General features: G+C 38.0%; 1 protein-coding gene across 4 annotated transcripts in view; it reads left to right on the forward strand.

The window, feature by feature from the left end:
- PLEKHG1 (pleckstrin homology and RhoGEF domain containing G1) overlaps positions 1 to 21,952 on the forward strand; it is a 137,112-nt gene that overhangs the window by 11,622 nt on the left and 103,538 nt on the right. Inside the window, exon 1 of one of the 4 annotated variants that reach the window (XM_062641738.1) lies at positions 4,761 to 4,841. The exons of 2 other annotated variants lie outside the window; for them this stretch is intronic. In XM_062641738.1, the coding sequence (XP_062497722.1) occupies positions 4,826 to 4,841 (16 nt within the window). In that variant the 5' untranslated portion in view covers positions 4,761 to 4,825. Of the gene's footprint in view, positions 1 to 4,760; positions 4,842 to 21,952 lie in introns of those variants that run through there. One more of the 4 variants, XM_062641735.1, reaches the window with a different exon arrangement.

Raw genomic sequence — 21,952 nt, forward strand, 5'->3', positions numbered from 1 at the left:
GTTCTTGCTGCCTTGAGGAGGTTGCTGTCTCTGTCCTGCAGACAGAGAGGTCCACTTCCCACACTCCATGCTGGATGTGGCATTTTACAATCCTTGCCTTGTTAGGTTGCTTATGCTATGAAGTCTCTTTGTCTTGTGGTAGGAGGGTAGCATTTGTAGTATCTCGTTCTCCTGAGCTTGAACTCATTTAACCTGTGAATTTTTCCTAGGTTTCCCAGGAAAAGCCATTAACTTTTCTTCTGAACATCTGCCCACAGCAGCAAGTATCAGGCACAGTGTAGGCTTTTTAGTAAGCCACTGCAGAATTTGGTGATCTGTTATTAAATGAAAGACAGTAACAATTCCTGAGGGCATCAATAACCTTTCAATTTCCAAGGTTTCTTTCTGATTTATAGGGCAATACTTCTATTTCTCCATTGCTTTAGACAACATTGTTCCTAAACTGGTTTCAGAGATGTCTGTATGCTTAGTAGAGTCAGTGCCTGGCAAATTTTTTTAGTTGAAAAGAACCTGGCTTTCTGCAGACCTTCTGTTTAGGAATTGTTTTCCTCTTCCATAAAGTCTGCCAGTGGGAAATGCGGAATAGAGCATCAGGAAACCCTATTATTCTTTCTGCATGAAGGACAGAGTGGTTTGCCAAGGCATGAGCCATGTTGAGCAGAGTTTAAGGGCTGATCTCCTGCTGGGTGACTCAGCCTGGTGATGTCTACTACTGCAGCTTGCCCTTTGCCACTTTATCTGCAGTGTCACTCTCTTCCGGTAGCGTGTCCTGTTACTGACACAGCCATGCTCCCCTGGTCACCGCTTTATATGCCAACAACATCCCTCGAGTTCCTCAGTCCCACAGCTAAGCCATCCTGCTGCTCTTGTGCACAGCACAGATCCAAAAGAAACCACATTGAAGAGGTTCTTCTTGTAACTCTGCAGCAGAAAGTCCTGCCAGTAAACCACTTCTATTGTCAAATGCACCCAACAGATTCAGCTCCTGTGCCCCCGAGGCCCCTCCAAAGTGGTTTATTCACCCAAAGTGCAGCGTAAGTACTGACTCTCATTCCCACAAGGTCAAAGCAAAGCAGAATAGGCGTTTTTCTTCTGCTCTTCATTGGTGAAGCTTTGATGTGATGGGGTCTATGATATGCACATGTTGAGTATGGAGGAGATGGAATTTCTCCCACACACCACTGCATGCTGTTTGGATAGGAGAGGATTTGTGTCTGCTTTTCAAGGAAGAATTCCAGAAAAACAATCCCAACTGTGGTTTGCTGTCTTCAGAAGAAAAGCTGGTCATCAGCCTCTGGCAGTGAAGGTTTGTTGCTTTCTAGTCTCTTTCACCTCTAGAGAACAGTGCTTCTGTACCTGACAAATTGGTCTGCTCACCTTGGCTGTATGCATCATGCAGCTATTCAAGCTTCCGGGGGGATATGGGTGCCAGGCTGTCTGAATGCCTCTTCATTGCCTCTGTCTTGTAGTGATGAGGAAATCTGCCTACTCTATGGTCATCTTTTTCCTTCTGCTCTTTTTTTTCAATGCCTGTGCTGCATGAAGAGTCCTTTTGTTTTTAATGGAAGATTGGTGGTGCCCATCTTCTGACAATTTCATAAGAATGTACTGGGTTGGTTTCTGTTACTTGTGACTTGTAAATGTTGAGTCATATCAGGAGGTGATTTGTTCTGGTACATGGGTCAGAGTTACTTGTCTATGCCCATACTTGCCCAACACTGACTCCTTTCCTGGGGACAGTTTGAGGTCATACCAGGGATGGTTTGGAGGAGTTCAGGCTGCGATTCACTCTTAGCTGTTGACCTTCTCATGCAACTCAGTCTTTATGTTGTTCACTGCTGTGAATGGGTAGAGAAAACTCTAGGAGTGCTGCATGTACCTAGCCCACAAAATTAGCATAATATGTTTGGGAAAGTGCTCAGCTGATTGCATATGGAATAAATCCATTTCCTTGGAATGCTGCACATCTGCCCGTTCATCACAGTTACATCGTGCAATGAGAAGGTGCTGCAATATGTGGCCTTCCCTTGATGGTTTAATGGGCAAGCTGCTTTCCTTGGCCTGAAAAGTTGGGATATAAGTCCTGGCACATAACTCGGTAAAAATCACATCAAATAAATTCTTACTTTAGTCCTCATCACTGGTGATTAGACCTGCACAGTGGTTTGCCATCTTCCACATGGGAATTCTAAAAATAACTTTTCTCAGCTTTTCTCAGAGGATCAGTATGTGGTATTGTTTGGCAAGAGTATTTGTTTTAAAATAATACAGTGTATGTTGTCACCATTTTATTATGTTAAATACACAATATGAGTTGGAATGGTGGAGTTGTCTGGGTGCAAGATGTGATTTACTATGGTTGGGCACTAGGTAAGAACAGGTATGACAGTATATTCAATTTAGATGGGCATGCGTATGTTTTCTTTGTGGTAGTGTTTCTAGTGCAAAAGTATGCAATGTTCTTATGTTAATGTTTGAGAAATAAACCATTTTTTTCAGATAAATTGGTTCAAAATTTCACAAGATGAAAAATAAATTTTTCTTACAGATTGTTCTGTTACATAATATGACAATACCAAGATCTGTAGTAAACCTTCTTGAAAAAGTCAAAGGTTGATAGAAGAGTACCCTACAGTATCCAATAGCTGTACTTTGGTTGAATTTGATGTGGCTGAAGGACCCTGTCTGAAGTCATCAATCCCTTTGAAAAGCTGTTGTGCCCTCGGGAAGTTAGCAAATACCTGCCAGCTTTAGGCCAATAATTTTACTCTGGAACTGAGAAGCTGTTATTGATGAAACTTAAATAAAACAAGAGTATCCCTATAAAAAGTTTTGGCTTCTTCAGGTTTGCCTGTTTTCCTGATTTTTAATTTATTTATATAGATAAATACACACATGCATGCGTATGCATAGATATGTAAGTGTGTATATTTCAATGGTTTTGGTTGTGTTGCCAGTCTGTGTCTTTCTAGGGTTCTTAAAGAAAAGCCTTTAGCAGTTGAAATGGAGTCCTTTGCCTCTGGAGGATTTGAGGCTAAGGAAACTTGCATGGACTACATGGAAAGTGGGATGGTAATTACAGCTCACTTCGTATTTTCATTTTGCTTAATTTACAAGCTGAGATACAGTCAGGCGGTTGGGCATTTGAATGTTACAACTTTTACAGTCTAATCACAGGATCCGGTATTTCCTTCATCAGATTCATAGCTGTATTAGTGGAGGCTATTCTATGTGTTCAGTTATGAACAGAAAAAACCTGAATACAGTAAATTGTTATTATAATTGTCACTCATTGATACCAAAAGGGAAAAAGTATAGTCTTTTGATCTGTGAAATTGCATTGTAGTGTTCATTTATTACTTTAAATATAGCAACTGGAGGAAGAAGATGTATTGATTTTTCATACCCCCGCCCGATGCATCTCTCAGATGGAGTAGTTTTGTATTTAGAAAACATCTGTAGATGAACATTATGCTATATTAGCAAGATTGAATTGCTTGTATTACTGTTGAAGCTGCAAGTAGACTGATATTTTTAAATGGATTTTTAAAACATTAAATTTTGCCTGTTTATGATTTGGTTCCCCTAGACCAAATTAACTTGGATGCTCAGCAGTGACTCTATTTATTCTGGCATAAGAACAAGCATAGGGCAGAGCTTCCTGGTCTCAAAAAACTGGTGATGGTAAGAGGCCTCTGCAGAGTTCCCAGCCAGCTGAATGCTTGAGGTATTTTGCCATACAGGAAATCAATTGCAGCTGAATGTGCACTGTTTCCATTCCAAGTATATAAACAGGCCTTATGGTGATATTAAAAAAAGAAAAAATCCAGTCTTGCATTCAGTAGCTTCTTGGAAGTTCAGGGCAAGGAACATTTGATGCTTGGTTTCTGTCAGTGGATTCTCCGCTGACACCGTTAGCTGAGTCCCTAGCACAGAAATGGCTAAGAAGGAGGAATAAATTAATCTTAGTGTCCTCAAGAACAGGCAAATATAAAGCAATGGCTTAGAGAAATGAAAATGATTGTTCAGTTCTTGCTTTATATTTCAGTTGATGTTCTGAAGTTGGAAAGGGTTACAAATTTAACAAAGGAACTGAGTTCTTTCCATCATTAAATCAAGAATCCTTTGGTTTTTTAGGCTTCAAGATAAGTTAATAGATTTTTTTCTAGAAAAAGCTGCACCACACTTGTATCCAACTAGCTGCTTTTTGTGAAGTGGCAGAAGAAACAAGACAGATTTCAGAAAGTGACCCTTGGCTCTGATTTGCTTTAAGGGCTAGAGATGTGTCCTGTTGCTCACCAGGAAAGTGAGGGTTCATTTGGATAGAGGTTTCCATGCACTAATGTAATTAAGTTTAAAATCAGTGCTAACAATTTCCAGAAGGAGCATAGCCTGAAGCTTTCAGGGTTTAGAGCTTGGGAACCCAGCAGCGCTTCCCTACTCTGACACAGACAACATAACCACAAACAGTCTGATCCTGATTTTTAATGATATGTAGGTAGGCACTTGCAGAGGTGGTAAAACTCTTAATGGGGTTTTCAGAATCATATTAGTGTCTAATTCCTATTCAAAATCTGACCCTCTAGCCTGTCTGAACCAGATTTAGCTTGTGCTACATTTTATGCAGCTACTCTTTAAGGCAGAACAGGTTGGCAGTACAAGGAGCGTGGCTCTGAGGCTATATACTAGGGTGAATGCAGCCCCCCAGTGAGTTGTGCTCCTTTCTCTAATTCCATAGTTTCTACTCTTCTTTCAAAATGCCACAAATTCAACAAAGGAGAGGAAAAGTGACTCCATTTTGCCAAATTGAAGAGTGATTTAGTTGATGAGAGCTCTACCAGGTACAATTTTTTTAATTATTATTTTAAAGTTTTATTTTTTATTTATTGATTTTTAATAGGAGATGGTGTTTGTGCTTCTGGCTGAAGTGATTACTGATTATTGCTGATGTTCAGTGAACATACCCAAGTTGACCATGAGGCTGCTTAGGATGCAAATCCACCGGTCACCATACTGTATAGGCCTGAAATGTTGGCTAGGCAAGATAGTGGGTTTTCTTGCTGTGCATGCTAGTGGGTTTTTATGCTAATTAAATCAGATTTTTTGGGGATCTAAGCAGGTAGGGGAGGTTATGTCTTCAGCTTCAGCACTGTTTCTGTAATGGAAGTTTTGATAAAAGTCTGTAGCTTTTAGTTTTGTTGCTTGATTCTTTTTGGAAGCAGAAGAGCCACTTTCATGGAGAAACAAGGGTTTTCCATGGGGCTTGGGCAATTTTGAACTTCTATGGTCTCCTGATACTTCCTATGTTACTATATGTCATTTTGAGAGGAAACTGATCTTTCATAGTTTATTTTTTTTAGGGTTTAGTTTAGTTTATGTACTGTTACTATCTGGAAGTCTTGGGGGACCTGGAAACCTGAAAGCATAGGAAAATCAGGTTTAGATGCCATGGAAATGTAACTTGATTGTAATAACTTATTTCACTCATTTGATTATCTGAAACAAGTTGACATTCCAGAAATCACCGTAGGGCTGTCAGGAGATTCCACAGGAGATTTTAAAGAAGAAGAGGGTGTTAGGCAAGGTTCTTTTCTCCATCCTTTACTCCTCAGTCCTTGTACCAACCCAGAGGAGTCTGAAGAAAGCAGATGTTCAGTGATGGGCTTTGTAGGTGGCAGCACAGACACTGCTTTGTGGAGAAACTCAGTGACTTATAAATAACCTACTTCACTCCTTCCAGTGCTAATGCTGAAACAAGCACAGCATGGGTTAGTTTAAAATAAAATGATTTTTAAAAGTGCATTATGTTAATTGCCACTCTGGCTTCTGTGACCTGCAGAGGTAATACTGATATGCTAGATTAGACCACTAATTGGTAATACTTATTATTTTACCCTACTGATAGTGGGGCTTGTAAATAATTTTGTAGTATGTATTAATGATCCAGTTGTGTTTAAATGTTTATAAAATTTTAGGAGAGTGGCAACTTTGTGTCAGATCCAATGCTTTGAGATTGCATAGCTTTAATAGATACACACTAGCAGAACTGTATAACATTCAGCTGAAGCTTACATCTGACAAACATTAGCAAGGTCTTACTTTCCTTTGAATTCAAGGGAGAAGAGTCTCTGTAAGTAGGAAAGCATTTTGCAGAGACTGAGAGAAGAAAGACCAGAAATTCCTCTTCAGGATTTGCTAAGAATAGCAAGATTTGAATAAGGCTGCATGTTTTAACATGCACCAGAGAAAAATAATCGGCATGACCTAAATTCAGGACACTAATTGTCTGTTATTTGCTGATATTTAATTGCTAGAAATTTTTTTGTTCCACAGATGTTGAGAGTTGTATATTCCTAGGTTCCACACAGCAAATCAATTCAGTTATTTAGCTGGAGATTTGTGCATATCCAAATGCATGTGGAGTATTTGCCTAGTGGCCTTAAAAAGTGAACTATTTGCACAAACTCTCCCCTCCCTGTCTGATTTCCATTTAATTTCAAATGTGCTGCTTGGCCTTGGTTTTGAGTTGCAGTAATTTTAATGTGTTTTCATGATGAAGAGAAAAGCTAAACCAGACCATCTGACTTGAGTAACCTTTTTTTTTATAATTGAAAGCTGAGATAACATGGCTTGTGCATGTGTCCTGAGAGGCAGAGGATTTCCTAAGACTCTCTGGGATCCATGGCAGACAAGCGTTCACTGTGAAGTGCTTCAGAAAATTGTTGTATCAACAAAACTGGAGTGTGTGGGAATGTATCAACTAGCAGGATAAGGCATTCAAGGACTAGATGAAGTACATTTAGTAAGGAATTAGTAGCATGGGAAAAAGGAAGAAACCTAAAATATGAGGAGTGGTGTTCTGTAAAAACAATAGCAGAACGGTTTGGGCAGATGCAGCTTTCAGGGACGAATATAAAATCTGTACCAGATAACCGCCAGTAATTTTGCCAAATGTGCTTCATGTGCCAGAATTAAATCTGGAGGTTCTAAGAATATTTTCATTCTGAAAAACTTTTGGAGGTGGTGCAGGAGACATTTTATGAAATATGTTTATATTTTGCTATTAACTATTTGAGTTCTATAACACTATTGTTTATTTTTAATTGTTTCAATATGTTTGTATTTAGAATATGCTAATCTTTGAAAAGAATGAAAATGGTCATTGGCAGTTCTTACAATCATGCTGTGTTGAATCAGAGAAGAAAACATCAGATCAATATACTTTGTTCTAACAATTCAGGATGAGTTTTAATATGCAGCGTGTTTACACTGAAAGTCACTACACAAAAGAGAATTCCCCGAGCATCTGCACATCACTGAGTGCTTTGTTTAGGCCATGTCTTTCGTGGCATGAGGGCTTGCAAAGCTGTGTGGGGGTGGAGAAGAATGATGTGTGCCCACGTGTGAGCTTTTCTCTAAATCGACTCTATTTTTGGTGTGCAATGGAGCAGAGGTACAGGGCAGAAATAGGGGTTCAGTTGGATTGTGAAGGCTTTATAAAGCTTTCCTGTTATGGGAAGCAGATACCAGGTTCTTAGAGTTGTTGCATTAGTATCCATGGGATATTTGGGTTTTAATTTATCATGTTAAATTAGGGCCTAATACCTTAATTAAAGCTAGCAACTTTTAATAAGTTTCCTCAAAACCCTTTGTGTAGTCAGACTGAAACAGACATAATATAAAGTGCATCTGTAGGGTTTTCTGTTATTGGCAGTTTTATGAAAGCTGTCATTCTAGTTCAGAGTAATGAAGCTGACCAATGAAGGTAATCTTTAACAGAAGAATCCAAGGATGTGACTAGATTTCTTAAAAATATTAATCCAAATAACTTATGCCAGTGACATATTAAAAGTCTAAATACTTAGTACATTTAGATAAATGGTTTTATAGAAATTGTGATAACTATTTGAAAAAAAAAAGCTTTGTTCATTTATAACAACTTTTCTAAATGCTGCTTCTCAGTTCATATGCTTGGGATTTTCCACTGTGAAAAACATTAAATGAATTGTCTGAAGTATTTAAGGAATAATATGATTAGGATTTTGTATAATCTCTCATTTATTTAAAAAGTGATTTATTTTTTAAACCTATGTATCTTAAGGAACTGAATAAATATATATAAAAAAATAATAATCCCAGAATCCTCACTCACTTCATCTTCCCCCCATGCTTGCTGAGAGCAGTCGGTCCTTTCCCACTGCCATCTTCTATTGTTACGGTCAAATGACCAAGGAAAAGTGTATACTTCCTTTTGCGTCCAGTAGATAGGGGTTCTTAATTGATGACTGCTGCTTTCCTTCTAACAGAAAGGAAATGAATGGGCAGTAGTGATTATAGCACATCTGTTGTTTTCTGCTGAGCATCCTGTACAGCAGTGAAACTGTCTTGAAGACTACTTTTTTTTTCTGTCATGTTCAGGAATAGTTAAAGCGGGTATGGGTGACATGTGACAGTTTTGTTCCTTTGTCACAGGTGTTGCCAGAGCAGAAAACAAGTTGCATGCTGGAATAGAAAGACTTGTTTATATATTTTTTCCAAATAAGTGTATTTTACACACACACAAAACCCACCCAACCAAAATCTTACAAAGACTTCTGGAATGGTCTACGTTTTGATTTCATGTTGTAGGTAATGAGTGGTGTCTTTATATTATAGTCACTGCATTGTAGGTGTAACACTCCCAAATCACAGTGAAAACCAGTTCTTCTGGGGAAGAGGTGAAATGAAATAGCACTCATACCAAAGACCCTAAAACTTAGGCATTCATGCAGGTTTCATGACAGTTTCTAGGATGCAGTTTCTAAGTCTGTTATATCCTTGTCCATCTCCTGCTCGAACATCTTTTGCTTGATGTGTTGCAGCATAACTCTTGGGAGTGCTGAGGATCTGGCTGGGGAGTTTCATGGTGTGCTTCTGCTCCCTGGGAGAGGGCGTAGGGATGAACCCAAGGGAATCTACTTACATGGCTTTACAGACTTCAGAGAGTGAAATTTTGGGGTCAGATGAATGATGAAATATAGGAGGGAGTTCGGCTGAGAGAAGGGGACTTGAAGGTGAGGAACACAGATGACTGGGGAAACGATTGAGAGAGGCTGCTGGAGCATCTGGGTGAAGTAGGTATTGGATAGAAGTGGAGTGTATTACAGCTGGTCCTCTGCAGCACAACAGCCACAATTTTTCCACATTTTTTTTCTTTCTGATTCCTGTATTCTAAAGAAGCAAGTGAAAATGGGATGTGCTCTGTGCAAACCAAGTGTGTCTTGGCAGGGAATCTTTTTGTTCTCTCTTGCCACACAAAATGCTTTAAAAACAGTCAACTTTAAGAGCTATGTAAATCTGAATCCTTATCACTTAACTTTGTTGTCCTTTGTTAGTTATTTTTATCTTATTTAATTGTGGCGTTTCTTGTAAGCAAGGTGCCAGTACTCTGCTTTTTGCGCAGGCTAAATATTTTGGTAATTAAACCCATAGTGCTTATGTTGAGATTGGATGAAACTGGTTAAATAAAGTAAGCAACCTGTGAAGTGCTGCCACCTATCTTGGTGGTTTCTGATATGTGTTCGATAAAATTGACAGGGTTTTTTCAGCTCTTTCTTGTCACTTGGTATCCCAAGAGCTGCTCTTTCCCTGCCCTCTTAAGAGAGGATCCCTCTCACTTAACATAGGAGGTACTGAGGTGAACAACTTGATACCCATAAGATGCCATTTAGCTGGAAGCTAAACAGTTTTTTCAAAATCTCTACTAGAGATGGGAAAAGCAAACAAGAATGTACTGTGCTGTAGGTGAACATTGACATAGCTGAATACAAAATTCATGATACCATAAATGGATTATTCTGCAATTAATGCCCTAGTGATGCATGGTGTTGGCAAAATGGACATCAAAACTGTGACCCTTTCTTTGATCTGAATTTCACCCTCACTTCAAATTTTTAGACAATGTGGAGTAATCAACTACATAATTATCCAGCACAGATAAGGTGTAAACTTCTGTAATTGCTGCTTTTCCCTGATCAGATCAAACTCCAGAAAATGTGAAAACAGGTTCCAGAAAACCCATTTTAAATTGGGTGGTTTCCCCCCTTCTTTCTAGTGGTAAAGTTGCTCTTCTTTTGTGTGTGTAAGGGTAATTTAAGCAACTGAATAATCCTTTTGCTTTCTGAGTGAGATACACAGAGACCCTGTTCATGCTTCCAAAGCCTTTTAAACATTTAGCGTATCCCCATAGGATTTCAGGCTTATCTTACATCTGTTGGCAAGCATTGTGTTGTAGCTAAATATTAGTCATGGCACCAACCAAGTAATACGGGAAAACCCCACAGAATCAGTTCAAATCTATTTGCTCAAGTCTTTGCAAATTCCTTTTTATGGATCTCTTAATGCATTATGGTAAGTTTAAGAATGAAAATCAACTGTTAATTTGAGATATTTGCAATTCTAAGTACTACATTGATGCACCTCTTGCGTGACTCACATGAAACACTTGAATATCTATTTGACTTGATGCATTCAAATTGCTACAAAGAAGTTTGCTAAACTGTTTTTATTATGGAAGCCTGGCTTTGGGAACAGATGTGACCTCTTTCATCCTGAGGTAAAGATGCAATACGTGACATACAGCAGGACTATATGTTGTTTTACATAATTTTGAAAAACGGCTCCTTGAGTATTGGAGCATTGATAACTATACACGCAACCCAAAATCCTATTAAAAATACCTGTTCTGTTCAGGCAGGTATTAAAGCATGGTACATAGCTGTTCAGTAAAATAAACTTTTCAACCTCTAAAATAAAGATTAGCTACTGCTTTAATCAGTATGGATATTCCTTTGAGGATACTAAACATCTGGCTTCCTTCTGGGAGAATTATGTTCTGTCCACTTGACCCTTTGTAAAAGTAATTATTTTTATTAGTTATGTTAGGCAGGAATTTAACAAATATTTAATACATGAAAAAAAAATAAACAACCTTAACCCATCTACCCATCTTTGCATACTTGGCTTTGGTCACATAAGTCCAGTACATCAAATGATGCTTTGTTCTTGATTTGTGAGTTTCTTCTGTAATTAAGAAATGTACTACTATGGAATTTGACAGGAGACATGGCTGTGATTTTTCCTTTCTTTCCTTGTTTTCCTTTAAAAAAAATTAAATATTCCCCTTTCTCCCTTGCTCCCTTGTTGCCTCCCAAGTGTGTTTGCCACCCCCGCAGACGTTTGAGCTCTGCTTTCCTTTAGTAATGGCTGTAAACTGTACTTCAAGGGTAAATCCAGCCTGAAGTATACTTTGTTTACTGCATAGAATCATAGAATAGTTTGGGTTGGAAGGGACCTTCAGAGGTCATCTAGTTCAACCCCCCCTGCACTGAGCAGGGACATCAGCTAGGTCAGGCAGCCCAGAACCACATGGCCTTGAATACCTCTGTAATTTAGATGTGTGAAGTTAGTTTGTAAACATAGTTGTATACTTTGTATTTGAGTTTTCTGTGCTCAGCTGAAGGTTAAAGGCTGTTGGAAGTTTAGTTTCTAATCCTGTTTTCAAGGTAGACTAGGAAAGACCTTTGAATCATGATTGTTACGTATGTTTCTTCCATGTGGAAATAGGAAAAGTACCCTCCATACGTACAGGTTTGAACACTGATGTTCCTTGGTTTGTACCAGTAGGAGGGTGAGCGTGTATCTTTTAAAATATACAGTGTAACATTTTAAGTATGGAAAGGCCTTTGACTTTCACCTGGGGAATGATTTAAAAAGTGAAACCAGTTGGGAATTTTTCAGCCAAAATATTTTGTTGGAATTTATTGGAAACAGAGCATTTCACACAAACAAAGTTTTCAATGAAATGATCAGCAAGAGAAGTTTCTGAGATACATGATTTTAAGAAAATATGGTTTAGTTCCACGGAAAAAGAACAATATAATTAAAGTCTGAAGTGAATATTGTCTCTGGAAAGTTCTGTCTCTGTTTGGCTTTGGTTGTTGTGGTGGTTTTTATTTTTTATTTATTTTAATTAGGGTTACGAATGTCAGCCATGACACAGCTCAAGTTATGCCAAATTATTCACTTTTTGTTCCCCATTTGACGTGTATTAAAACTTTTACTGCTGTCTTATCAATGAAGTTGATCTACTCCAATTCTTACAAATTTGATTTGTCCTCTTTATTATTATTACTATTAGTCTAAATTGTGTTGCTTATGTAATGGGCACCGTAACTGCCTGTCTCTATTGGATACATCTGTGTTGAGGTTGTATTCATTTTCAGGGTGAAGTGAAACTTTTCAAAAGACTATGTGCCACTTTTAGTCTCAGAGTAAAGAGCCTTTGATCAAGTGGGTTGCAGGATAATTGAGGACACTTGTTCCAAATCTGTCTAGAATATAAACCAAAAATACAGAGTTTTCTGTGTTTATTTTTGGGAATATGTACATAGTTTTATGAGAAATGACACTGAAGTGGACTTTAAGCAGCACATTATAATTTAAAATGTTATTGTCTCTCTGAGGCACACCTGGTAGTACAAGATCTAAAGATATTAATTTGGCCAGGACAATGAGTTCTTTATGAATTGGGGCTAGCCCCTTGAAATGAGTTCGCAACTGAATTAATGATGATGGAGGGTGGGGAGTTTGGAGTAATGACCATCTGCTGGGTTGTTAATGTCCAGCAGCCTTCAACAGACACAGCCATGCCTGCGGTAACATGCTGGATGAAACTATAAAATACATGTAATTGTGTGTGTGTGTGTGTGTGTGAGTGTGTGAGTGTGTGAGGACTATCTTCCAGGGGTGGAAGTTTACTGCTTGTCCAGTGGAGTGAGATGCTCAGCACAAACGAATTTTAAAAATCACTACCAACCAAACTTACCATTCAATGTTGTTATCTGTTTTCCATACCTGAGAACAGCTTTGATTCAATTCCCACACTTCACAAAAGAGATGATAAGCAAAAACCCTAAGCACTTTTCACTCTGTGGAGTGGAGGAGCCACACACAAGTGCCATTGTGCTTCATCTGCTGTGGTGCAACAGGGCATGTGAGATAATCAGATGAGTTCACAGCTCATTGTCCCTCTTGCTATTCATTCCATGTACCTAGGTTGTAACCCAAGATGTAGTTTAGATGCCTGAAACAGTAATTCTCATAAAGCTGTTTTACAACTTTTCCACACTGAAAGTAAGGTATGTTTCTTGAGATTGTCAAATCATAGTTTGTCTTATCTGTACCTTTATCAGATGTAAGAATATTGATACTTGAGTACATTCTGTAGTGTAAATAACTATAAATGACAGAGGCATGAAATTCACCTGCACGAGCCTACTTGCTTGGATATTGGTTCTCAAGATGAGGCACACAAGTCTGCTGCATGCTTGCTGGAAGTAAGATTAGTAGCTGGGCATTTCCTTAAAATGAATTGGCAGTACAGATATATGAGTTCCCTCTCTGAACTTCATTTCATGTGTGTGGAAAGCATAATGTAAACATGCTTTTATTTATAAATAGTTGTAACACAAATATTTTAATATCTCTATAGTATTGTACTTCCTGACATTGATCTATGTCACTAAAAGTAAACAAATCATTTTGCCTTTATGATTCTTATATGCTAATCTAGGATTGCAAAGATGCTGTTCATGGTAGATGTCTTGAAGATGCCAGTGTCCATGGCCTTTTGCTATGATAGGATGAACGAAAGGGTTGAAGGCTTTCAAAATGTATTTCAAAGTGTCAGTGCTTAATTCATGCTGTTTGGAGTAGGGTTTTCACTGTGGTCTACAATAGCAGGCTCACACTTATTCCAAAGCCGAGCACAGCCCTCCTGGGGCGCAGGCACAAGCAGCCCAGAGGAAAAGTGGGATGTAAACCACTGCCAGGTAATCAGGCACTGTGGAACCTGTGTGCCATCTCCTTCCAGTTCTGAATCTGTACAGCATTTTAGTGTTCTTTCTAATGCATGGTTTTTTTTCATTTATTTTAGTTAAAAGGTTGAAAGCCTTTATTGCTCTTGGTGTTTTATAATCTTGCCCAATAAGCACTCTGCTGCATCAGTTAAAGTAGATCTTTGATAGAGTACTTGCAGGGCAGAAAAAAGAGCAAAACTGCAGTAAAAGCCCACAAAACATGCATGTGGTTGAAGCGGACTTTACTATTTCAGTTTTAATACATGCTTAAATTGGAAAAGGAAAATTATGGTTTTGTAATTGCTTCTCTGAAAAGTGGAGCAGTTCACTTACTTCCTTAGAGAAATATGCTGAATCTTCAGCTTCAGAGATATGAAGCTGGTAGTTACAGGTAATCTGTTTTAACTAGTAATTTTTATAACAAATGAATTTAATAGATGAGTTTGTAAATTTTGCTGGCAGTTAAATTTGGAAAAAGGCAAAATTATTCTAGACACATTATAAAAGTTATGTTAATTTAGCCCTCCAGGGCTTACATAATCCAAACCTCATTCTTTGATTTTGTTTGTGGTTGTTCCCCCCCCCCCCCCATCTGTTTTGCAAATAAAGCCAAATAATAAAAATGATTTGACAGAAGGACCACATGGGCACATGGTTTAAAATAGATCGAGCTTTTCTTACACTTAGGTGTAAGACTCTCAAAACAAAATGAACAGATAATTCTGAGTTTGGTAGTTACTTCAACCTACATTGTAGTTATTTTTTTTCAAGTATGCTGGGTTCCCATTTACAACAAATTAGGGTAAATGACTAACCAGTTCTGAAATATTTGGCCTTTGTTTTTTAATAGTTATGATTCATTGCAGCTTTTCCCCAAACTTTAATGGCTTTTGCTTAAACTGTACTGGAATTTGATATAAAAACTGAGCCCCTCAAACGCCCCCAGACTACAAAAAAACTCTCTTCCATTAAGGCTCTGCTTCATAATTCATGCTGGCATTAGCTTGCTGGTATCACAGGGATTCCCAAACTTCAGACTTGTCTCTGGAACAGCCATGAGACCATATTGCTTCCTACAGGAAAGCTGGGCAGCTGCCTCTGAACTCTTCTTGTGGAACATCTTTCACTCTGACATGGGGAAAGGAGGCATCCAGCAGTTGTTGTGCTACACAGGAACTGAGATGTTGCAGAGCAAGGTGTCCACAGGTATAGAGGCAGAAAGTTATGCTTTTTGAAAGATTTATACCTGATCCATTTTAGAGTTCACGACTGAAATGTAGAAGTGTACCCTGCCACTGCTGGTAGAATATGTATAAGGGAAGAATAGTTCAATTGAATGTAATTATGTTTTCTGCTCTCCAGAGAGTATGGCTGTCTATTTTTATTTCCTGCCTGTTCTGTTTTTTGTAATGTGTGCATCTGTCTCTGTCTCTTCATTCAGAGTTCTTTAAAACTTTGGAGTTTGAAGTGAAATTCAAGAAAAATTGAAGAGAAAAATGCTCAGAGAATTTTTGCAAAGTCTGTGACAAGAAACTTGACATGAGCTGGCAGTGTGCGCTTGCAGCCCAGAAAGCCAACCATGTCCTGGGCTGCATCAAAAAGAATGTGACCAGCAGGTCAAAGGAGGTGATCCTGCCCCTCTACTCTGCTCTTGTGAGATCCCACTTAAAGTACTGTGTGCAGTTCTAGTGTCCTCAGCATAAGAAGGACATGGATTAATGGGTTTAAACTGGAACAGGGGAAGTTCAGGTTATATGTAAGGAAGAAGTTCCTTACTGTGAAGATGGTGAGGCACTGGAACAGGATGCCCAAGGAAGTTGTGAATGCTCCATCCCTGGCAGAGTTCAAGGACAGATTGGAGAGGGCCTTGGGTGGCATAGTCTAGTATGAAGTGGCCCTGCCCATAGCAGGGGGGTTGGAACTAGATGATCTTAAGGTCTTTTCCAGCCCTAACAATTCTATGATTCTATAGGTGACCTGAGGTAGCAATTCTACAGGGTTATATCTGCATTAAATTCGGATGTGTCTAAGAATGTTGCCAGGCCTGGTAGAAGATTGTCATATTTGCTGTTATGATTTGGGTGTGATATATACTTTGATATATATAACGAAAACAGAATAATTCAGAACTGGCTAAATTGACATATCCTGGTGGGTCAGCACGTAGAGGCAACTGTGAGGCAAAAAGCAATAGTGGGTTGGTGATACCCTTGGGAATTCCGCATGGGGTGTGGGGACAGTGACAGGGTTAGGGTGAGAGAGATGGAAATAACTGTCACAAAATCTAAAGGGAGCAAATGCTTCTCCCTCTACTTACTTCTTTTGCCTAAATGCAGTAAGGCTCAGAGGCTGCAGAATCATCATTTGTTGATGGAGTGGTTTCCTGCTTTTTGTGGTAATATACTTGGCCCTTTGTGTGTGTTTGAAATAGAGCAGGGACATTTTTTCTTTCCTCTGTTGCCCTGCTGAATAGGCTGACATCATCTCGGAGCCAAGGCAGGGCCAGGTGGTGATCTTGCCTGGCTGTGCTTTTCATCAGATTGAGCAGGAACTCAGTGTCCTTAGTATGCACCCCATGTGCCTGTGTCCCTCAGAGTACAAAATGTGGGCTAGGCAGCAAGAATGGAGGAACTGGGATTTTTATGTACCAAGGATGGAATTACATAAGTTGAAACAGCATTACTGGAATACCTCTGTGTTTTTTTGGTTCAGTACATCAGTATTTAATATTTGAATAAACCATTAAGGTTTATAAATGCTGAGTTGTGTGACTTGGCAGTGCTTTAGGTCTGTTCCCCAATTACTAAACTTGGGAGGCTGTTTTGCAGAAGGTTCACTTAAGTTATGTCTTCCCTTAAAAGTGGAAGAAAAGGAACTTTCATCTGAATTCACTGGGCTTCACTATGAGAATTCAAAAGGCTTTGGAATCTGGCTGAAGCTCTTGGTACCAATTTGACTAATATCCCCTTGAATATTTACTTTAGTCAGACCTATTTAGAGATGCCAACCCTGTCCTTATTTGTATTGATTTCCAGTACTAGATTAAATGACCAATAGAATACAAAGCTTTGCTTCATTAAAAATATAAATAAAGATATTCCTGTAGCCTGAATTTGTTCTGTGTTTACACAAATTGGCATAGCTGGGAAGACACATTCATCTCTATTGTACTGCAGAGTGGTATTGCATTGCCAGTGGGAAAACACTGTAACTTGTGAATTTTAGTTGGATTTGGAACCACATTGTTGATTATACACATTATGAAAAAGAAACAAGTGTTTCTGATGGTTTCTTATTGCTATTAGATTTCATGTACAGTTTTACTATAGGATTTAAGGTACAATGAGTTGTGAAGTTGTCTTAGTATCCCACCACACTTCTACTACAGTGCATAATCTTTACATGTCCTTTGAAACTTCTTGACGTAATTGGAATATTATATTAGTTTTAACTTTATGACGAAGAAGTGAATTCCTTTATGTAGCTGTTTGCTCTTTTTCATAATCTTCTCAAGGTAGAAATGAAATACTTTATTACCCTTTATGCTGCCTTCTAGTGTTGTTGAATTACATGTGATCCATCTAGTAAAATTTTACTTGGTGGGGATAAAGACATCCCTCTAACAGTAATTCTGGCATCCCAGCTGGATCAAGGAAAGCTGGATGCTGAATGTATGATTTGTTTCTGATTCCCTACTAACTATGTAGAAGGAGAAAAAGCTTCACTCTTCAGTGCGATTAAAATGGAAAGGTGACCTTCATCATTGGTGCAAGAAGGTGAAAAGACGAGAATGTGGACTTGGAGAATTACTTACAAACAACGTGATTTGTTCAAACCATGTCACTTAGATGGAGAAAGGAGAAAAACATTCAGCTGAAGGAAATCACCTTTCCAACTATAACATTTGTAAGTTATTTTTTCCCCATGTATCTTTTCTGAATGGAGCTAGTGTTCTCATCTGGGGCCAGTGGAGGTCTTCATTTGGCGATGCAACATTTAGTAATAAATCCAGCTTTTTGAAGAAAGCATGTTAGAGATAAGAAGCTTTGTATGTTTATGACATTATAGAGGGAGTTTCCTTGTCTAGAGAATACTCCATTTTAACGCAAAAGAAATGTTTATTTAGCAGTTCGTCAGCTGCTTCTCTCAAGAAGGTAATTCAAATTCCTTTGGAAATTTTAGCAGGTTAAAGATTGTTACTGTGTGTGATTTCCCTTTTAACACTTTTAGTCTTCTAGGCTCTCTACTTGTGTTGATCATTGGTGAGTGAAAGAACTTCCTCTCTTTTTAGTCATATTTAATTTTATATTCCATATTCATTCTTATGAAAAGAATATATGCATGTATTTATATTTATGTATGTATATACAAAGCCTGTGGTTTGTCAGAGATTAAGCATGAGCATTATTTGAAACTGCAGAGTTTCTCTGTACTCTGCAGTATGCATGTGCATTTCAATGCCACAAAAAATGAATAGGACTAAGCTTGCAGTTACAGAGCTCTGCTGAATTGGGGACACATTATTTAAAACTAACATACAGTGAGAAGGTCCTGGTTTCTCTATCATAACTGTTCAGTGTCCTGTAGATAACTGCAAGCTTTGGCTCTAGAAAATATGTTGGCTGCAAGCCATGCTTCAACAGTTGCACTCTAGAGTGCCTTAATAAATAATGGAGTGTTTTTACAGGAAATGTCCCAGTCTGAGTTATGAGGCCATTCATTTGGACAAAGTGAATGTGCACAGCACTGTTAATTTGTCTGTTATTAATTTCCTTTTTTTCCATGTGTGTGCAGTGTGTATATAAATATGTATGTGTGTGTATATATATATACATACACACAGATGTATGTATTCTCAAAGCAGGGAGAAGGAAAAGCTGGAGGAGCATGAAGTGGTCCTGCCATCAGCTGACTGAGCCAGAACTGGGGGCCAGCCAGGCTAGGCGTTCGGGCAACTGGAACATGTCAGGGCTCAGAAAACTTTAACCGCTATTTTCTGTGTTGTTGCCTAATGTTATATGCTCTGTGATGAAAACAAAACCCCAGAAACTTTCATTAATTACACTTTACTGTAGTCAAAAAGTTATTTAAACCTTTTCTTATGGCTGTGGGTAAAAAACATGTTTCACAGGGTATATGTAAGTAACTTTGTTATGCATGGCTCTATGTTGGCCAGCCATCCAAATGACAGTTTCTGGAAAAGCCAACTGACTATTACTTGTTTATTAATTACCAAGCCCAAGTCTAAACCTCTAATTTCAGCAGAAATACCATGCTCGGGCAATTGCAGTTGAGGGAAAAAAATTAAAAGGATAGATGGTTTTCGTAGGAGCCCTTCTGCTGAGGGTGAATCTGTGCCCATTCCTTTTCTTGCAAAATAGAGTGACTGTGTTTTATGGAAAGAAACGTAGTAAAGGATACACATGTAAAATGATTATCCTGGTTTAAGTAGGCTTACCCTTCATGAACACATGTCAGCAATGCCAAGCCAAACATTCCTTTGTATCATTTTTATTTTTTTTTTTTTTTATCCTCCGTCTCTATAGCTCTCCAAAGGAGTTTACAGTTGAGGGGGAAAATATCTTTCTCTCTTGTTTCCTTGGAATTAACGTTGTTTAGGAAAATTTTTATCAAAGTAAATAGACCTTTTGGACAGCTCTGACATTTTAGTCTTTTGTCAGTATGATCTTTTGTGGTTGTTTTTTTTTAAATATAATGAGATCTAAACTTATTTCTTTGAAAATATATAATGAAACCAAATATATATTGAAAAATATATAATGAAGCCAAATATATATTGAAATATATATATTGAAATATAAAATATATAAAAATATAAGAATGTATAAAACATATAAAATATATATAAAAGATATATATAAAAATATATATTGAAAATATATAATGAAGCCAAACATATTACAAGCATTTTATAGAAGAGGTAAAACAGCTTGGCTGGACTTGATGCATTCTCATTGCTATGTTGTTAGTGAAATTGGGAAAAAAACAAAGTAGTGATGCTTTGAAAAATGTGCACGTGAGAGATATAAACCTCTGATTTTGATTTGTTGCAGAGCTGCATTTTGTGTTTGTCTTGTCTTTTTTCTTTTCTTTATAGGGAGCTTTCAGAAACATGTATTTAAGCAGAGAGAAGAAATACCAGCTGACTCTAAAATGGACTTGTCTATATTCTTAAGAAGTATTGAGTTGTTCTGTAGTCTTTAAGTATTTACTTTTGGATGTACCTTATCTCTTTGTCAAGTTGTCCATGAACGTGGTTTCAAGGCTTACATTACGTACTGGTTATGAATTTAAGAAGATGATGTTCCTTGTCTCAGCGTCTTGACTCTGTCCCTACATGAAGTTAAAACACGTATGAATTTTGTTTGTCCCATAGATATTAGCTTTTCTACTGACCTTAAAATATCAAAAGTTTCTCTTTGAGGGTTATAAAGCTTTCATTTAAAACAAAACAAACCCCAGAAAAACCTTCATTATTATCACAGTGTTGTGATTTCAGGAGACACTACCATACATAATATACGCAGCCTGATGGCCTTACTAAGTGGAGGGAGGGCAAGGTTATTTTCCTTTTTCTGTAAAATAAGTGTGACACTCAGCTTAGTGTCAAGAAATTTCCAGTAACAGAAATGGAAACGCAAAAAGGAAGTGCCAGGAGGTGAAATGTGAACAGAAACTTTTCTCCCATATGTATGTTTCTCCCATAGTAACAAAATTCTTCATATATATTGGAATCCATTGGCGTTATTCATCACTAAAATTTATCCATCACATAGAACTGGATTAAAATTAATTTAAGGCTTTGCATATTATAATTTACTTTCACTGTGATTTGACTTGTTTGCACTGATTGGATTCTTTGTGTTCTAACAGCTTTGCTTCCTCACAGCCTGTTTTGATTTGATTTCCTTCACTACTTGAGCCTGTGGTGAACTGATGAATTTGCACAACAGTGGCCTTTTTCCAAGGCAGTGTGTAGTGATATCCTAAGCACAGGCATCAGGCAAAAAAAAGAACTATTTAAGTGCTACCACACAATATCTGTAACAGAAAAGCAATTTGGAGGAGACATTAAGCCTATGAAAGTATGCATCAGGGGCTTTTTACTATGTATGCCAGGTACAAGTGTGGAGTTATTTTGGTTTTGTTTGGTTTTTCCTGTCTAACAGAAAATGGGATTACAAAATGACCGTTAGGATGCTAGCTGGGTTATTGCCCTTGTTTGTTTCTTTGATTGGCTTTTTAATTGTTTTGCGGATTATTTTTTTTTTATCAATGCAGCAGCAGCCCTTGCCCTCAATCAGGAATTTAAAGCTGCAGCTGCTGAGCACCAAAGACTTGGATGTGGAAAAGACTAAAGAGGGAAACTTTACATGTGTGCATCTGCATGACTGTTTATCAGCCAAATCAGCATCTTTCCTAATTGCAGAAAAGTTCAGAGCTTTGGAAAGGAGCTTGGGTAATTCTGAGATCAACACTGCTGAAATGCTTTCCTCTTCAGTTTCCTTTCCTTAACCACCTGCACTATAAAACAACTTTTGTTACTGCTGAGGTTTGACAGCTTCATATCCAGCTGTGGAATGCTTTTTTGTAAATTTATTAAACCAGAACTTTTGTCCCAGTAGCAGGGTTTATGCTGCGCATCTCACTAGAATTTAGTCTATTCAAAACAGTGACCTAGTGCATCTGCAGTTGTATTTCTCATGAGAAACATCTTGTAAGAGGCGATGGAAGTGAGCAGTGAAAATATCAACTAAAACCTTACAGTTTTTTTTGTTTTTTTTTTTTTTTAAAACTTGTAAGGGCTGTGCTCCCTCAGGTGACATGATAAAATGGCTGTGTAAGTTCTTACACTACTGGAGAATCTGTCAAGGAAAAGGTCACGGCATATGTCATGGTTTTGGCTATGGATTTGGCTGTTCTTGCAATAGGAAGACTTGTACCCTAAAATCCTTTAGACTCATTAGCAGTGTAGGAGGTGTATGTGCATAATGCTTTTTTGTGCTATTTCAGCACTTGATATGTGCATTACT

This window comes from Pezoporus occidentalis, unplaced genomic scaffold, assembly GCF_034315485.1.
Source record: "Pezoporus occidentalis ecotype Australia unplaced genomic scaffold, CSIRO_AGI_Poc_V1 ctg7, whole genome shotgun sequence".
NCBI classification, from domain to species: Eukaryota; Metazoa; Chordata; class Aves; order Psittaciformes; family Psittacidae; genus Pezoporus; species Pezoporus occidentalis.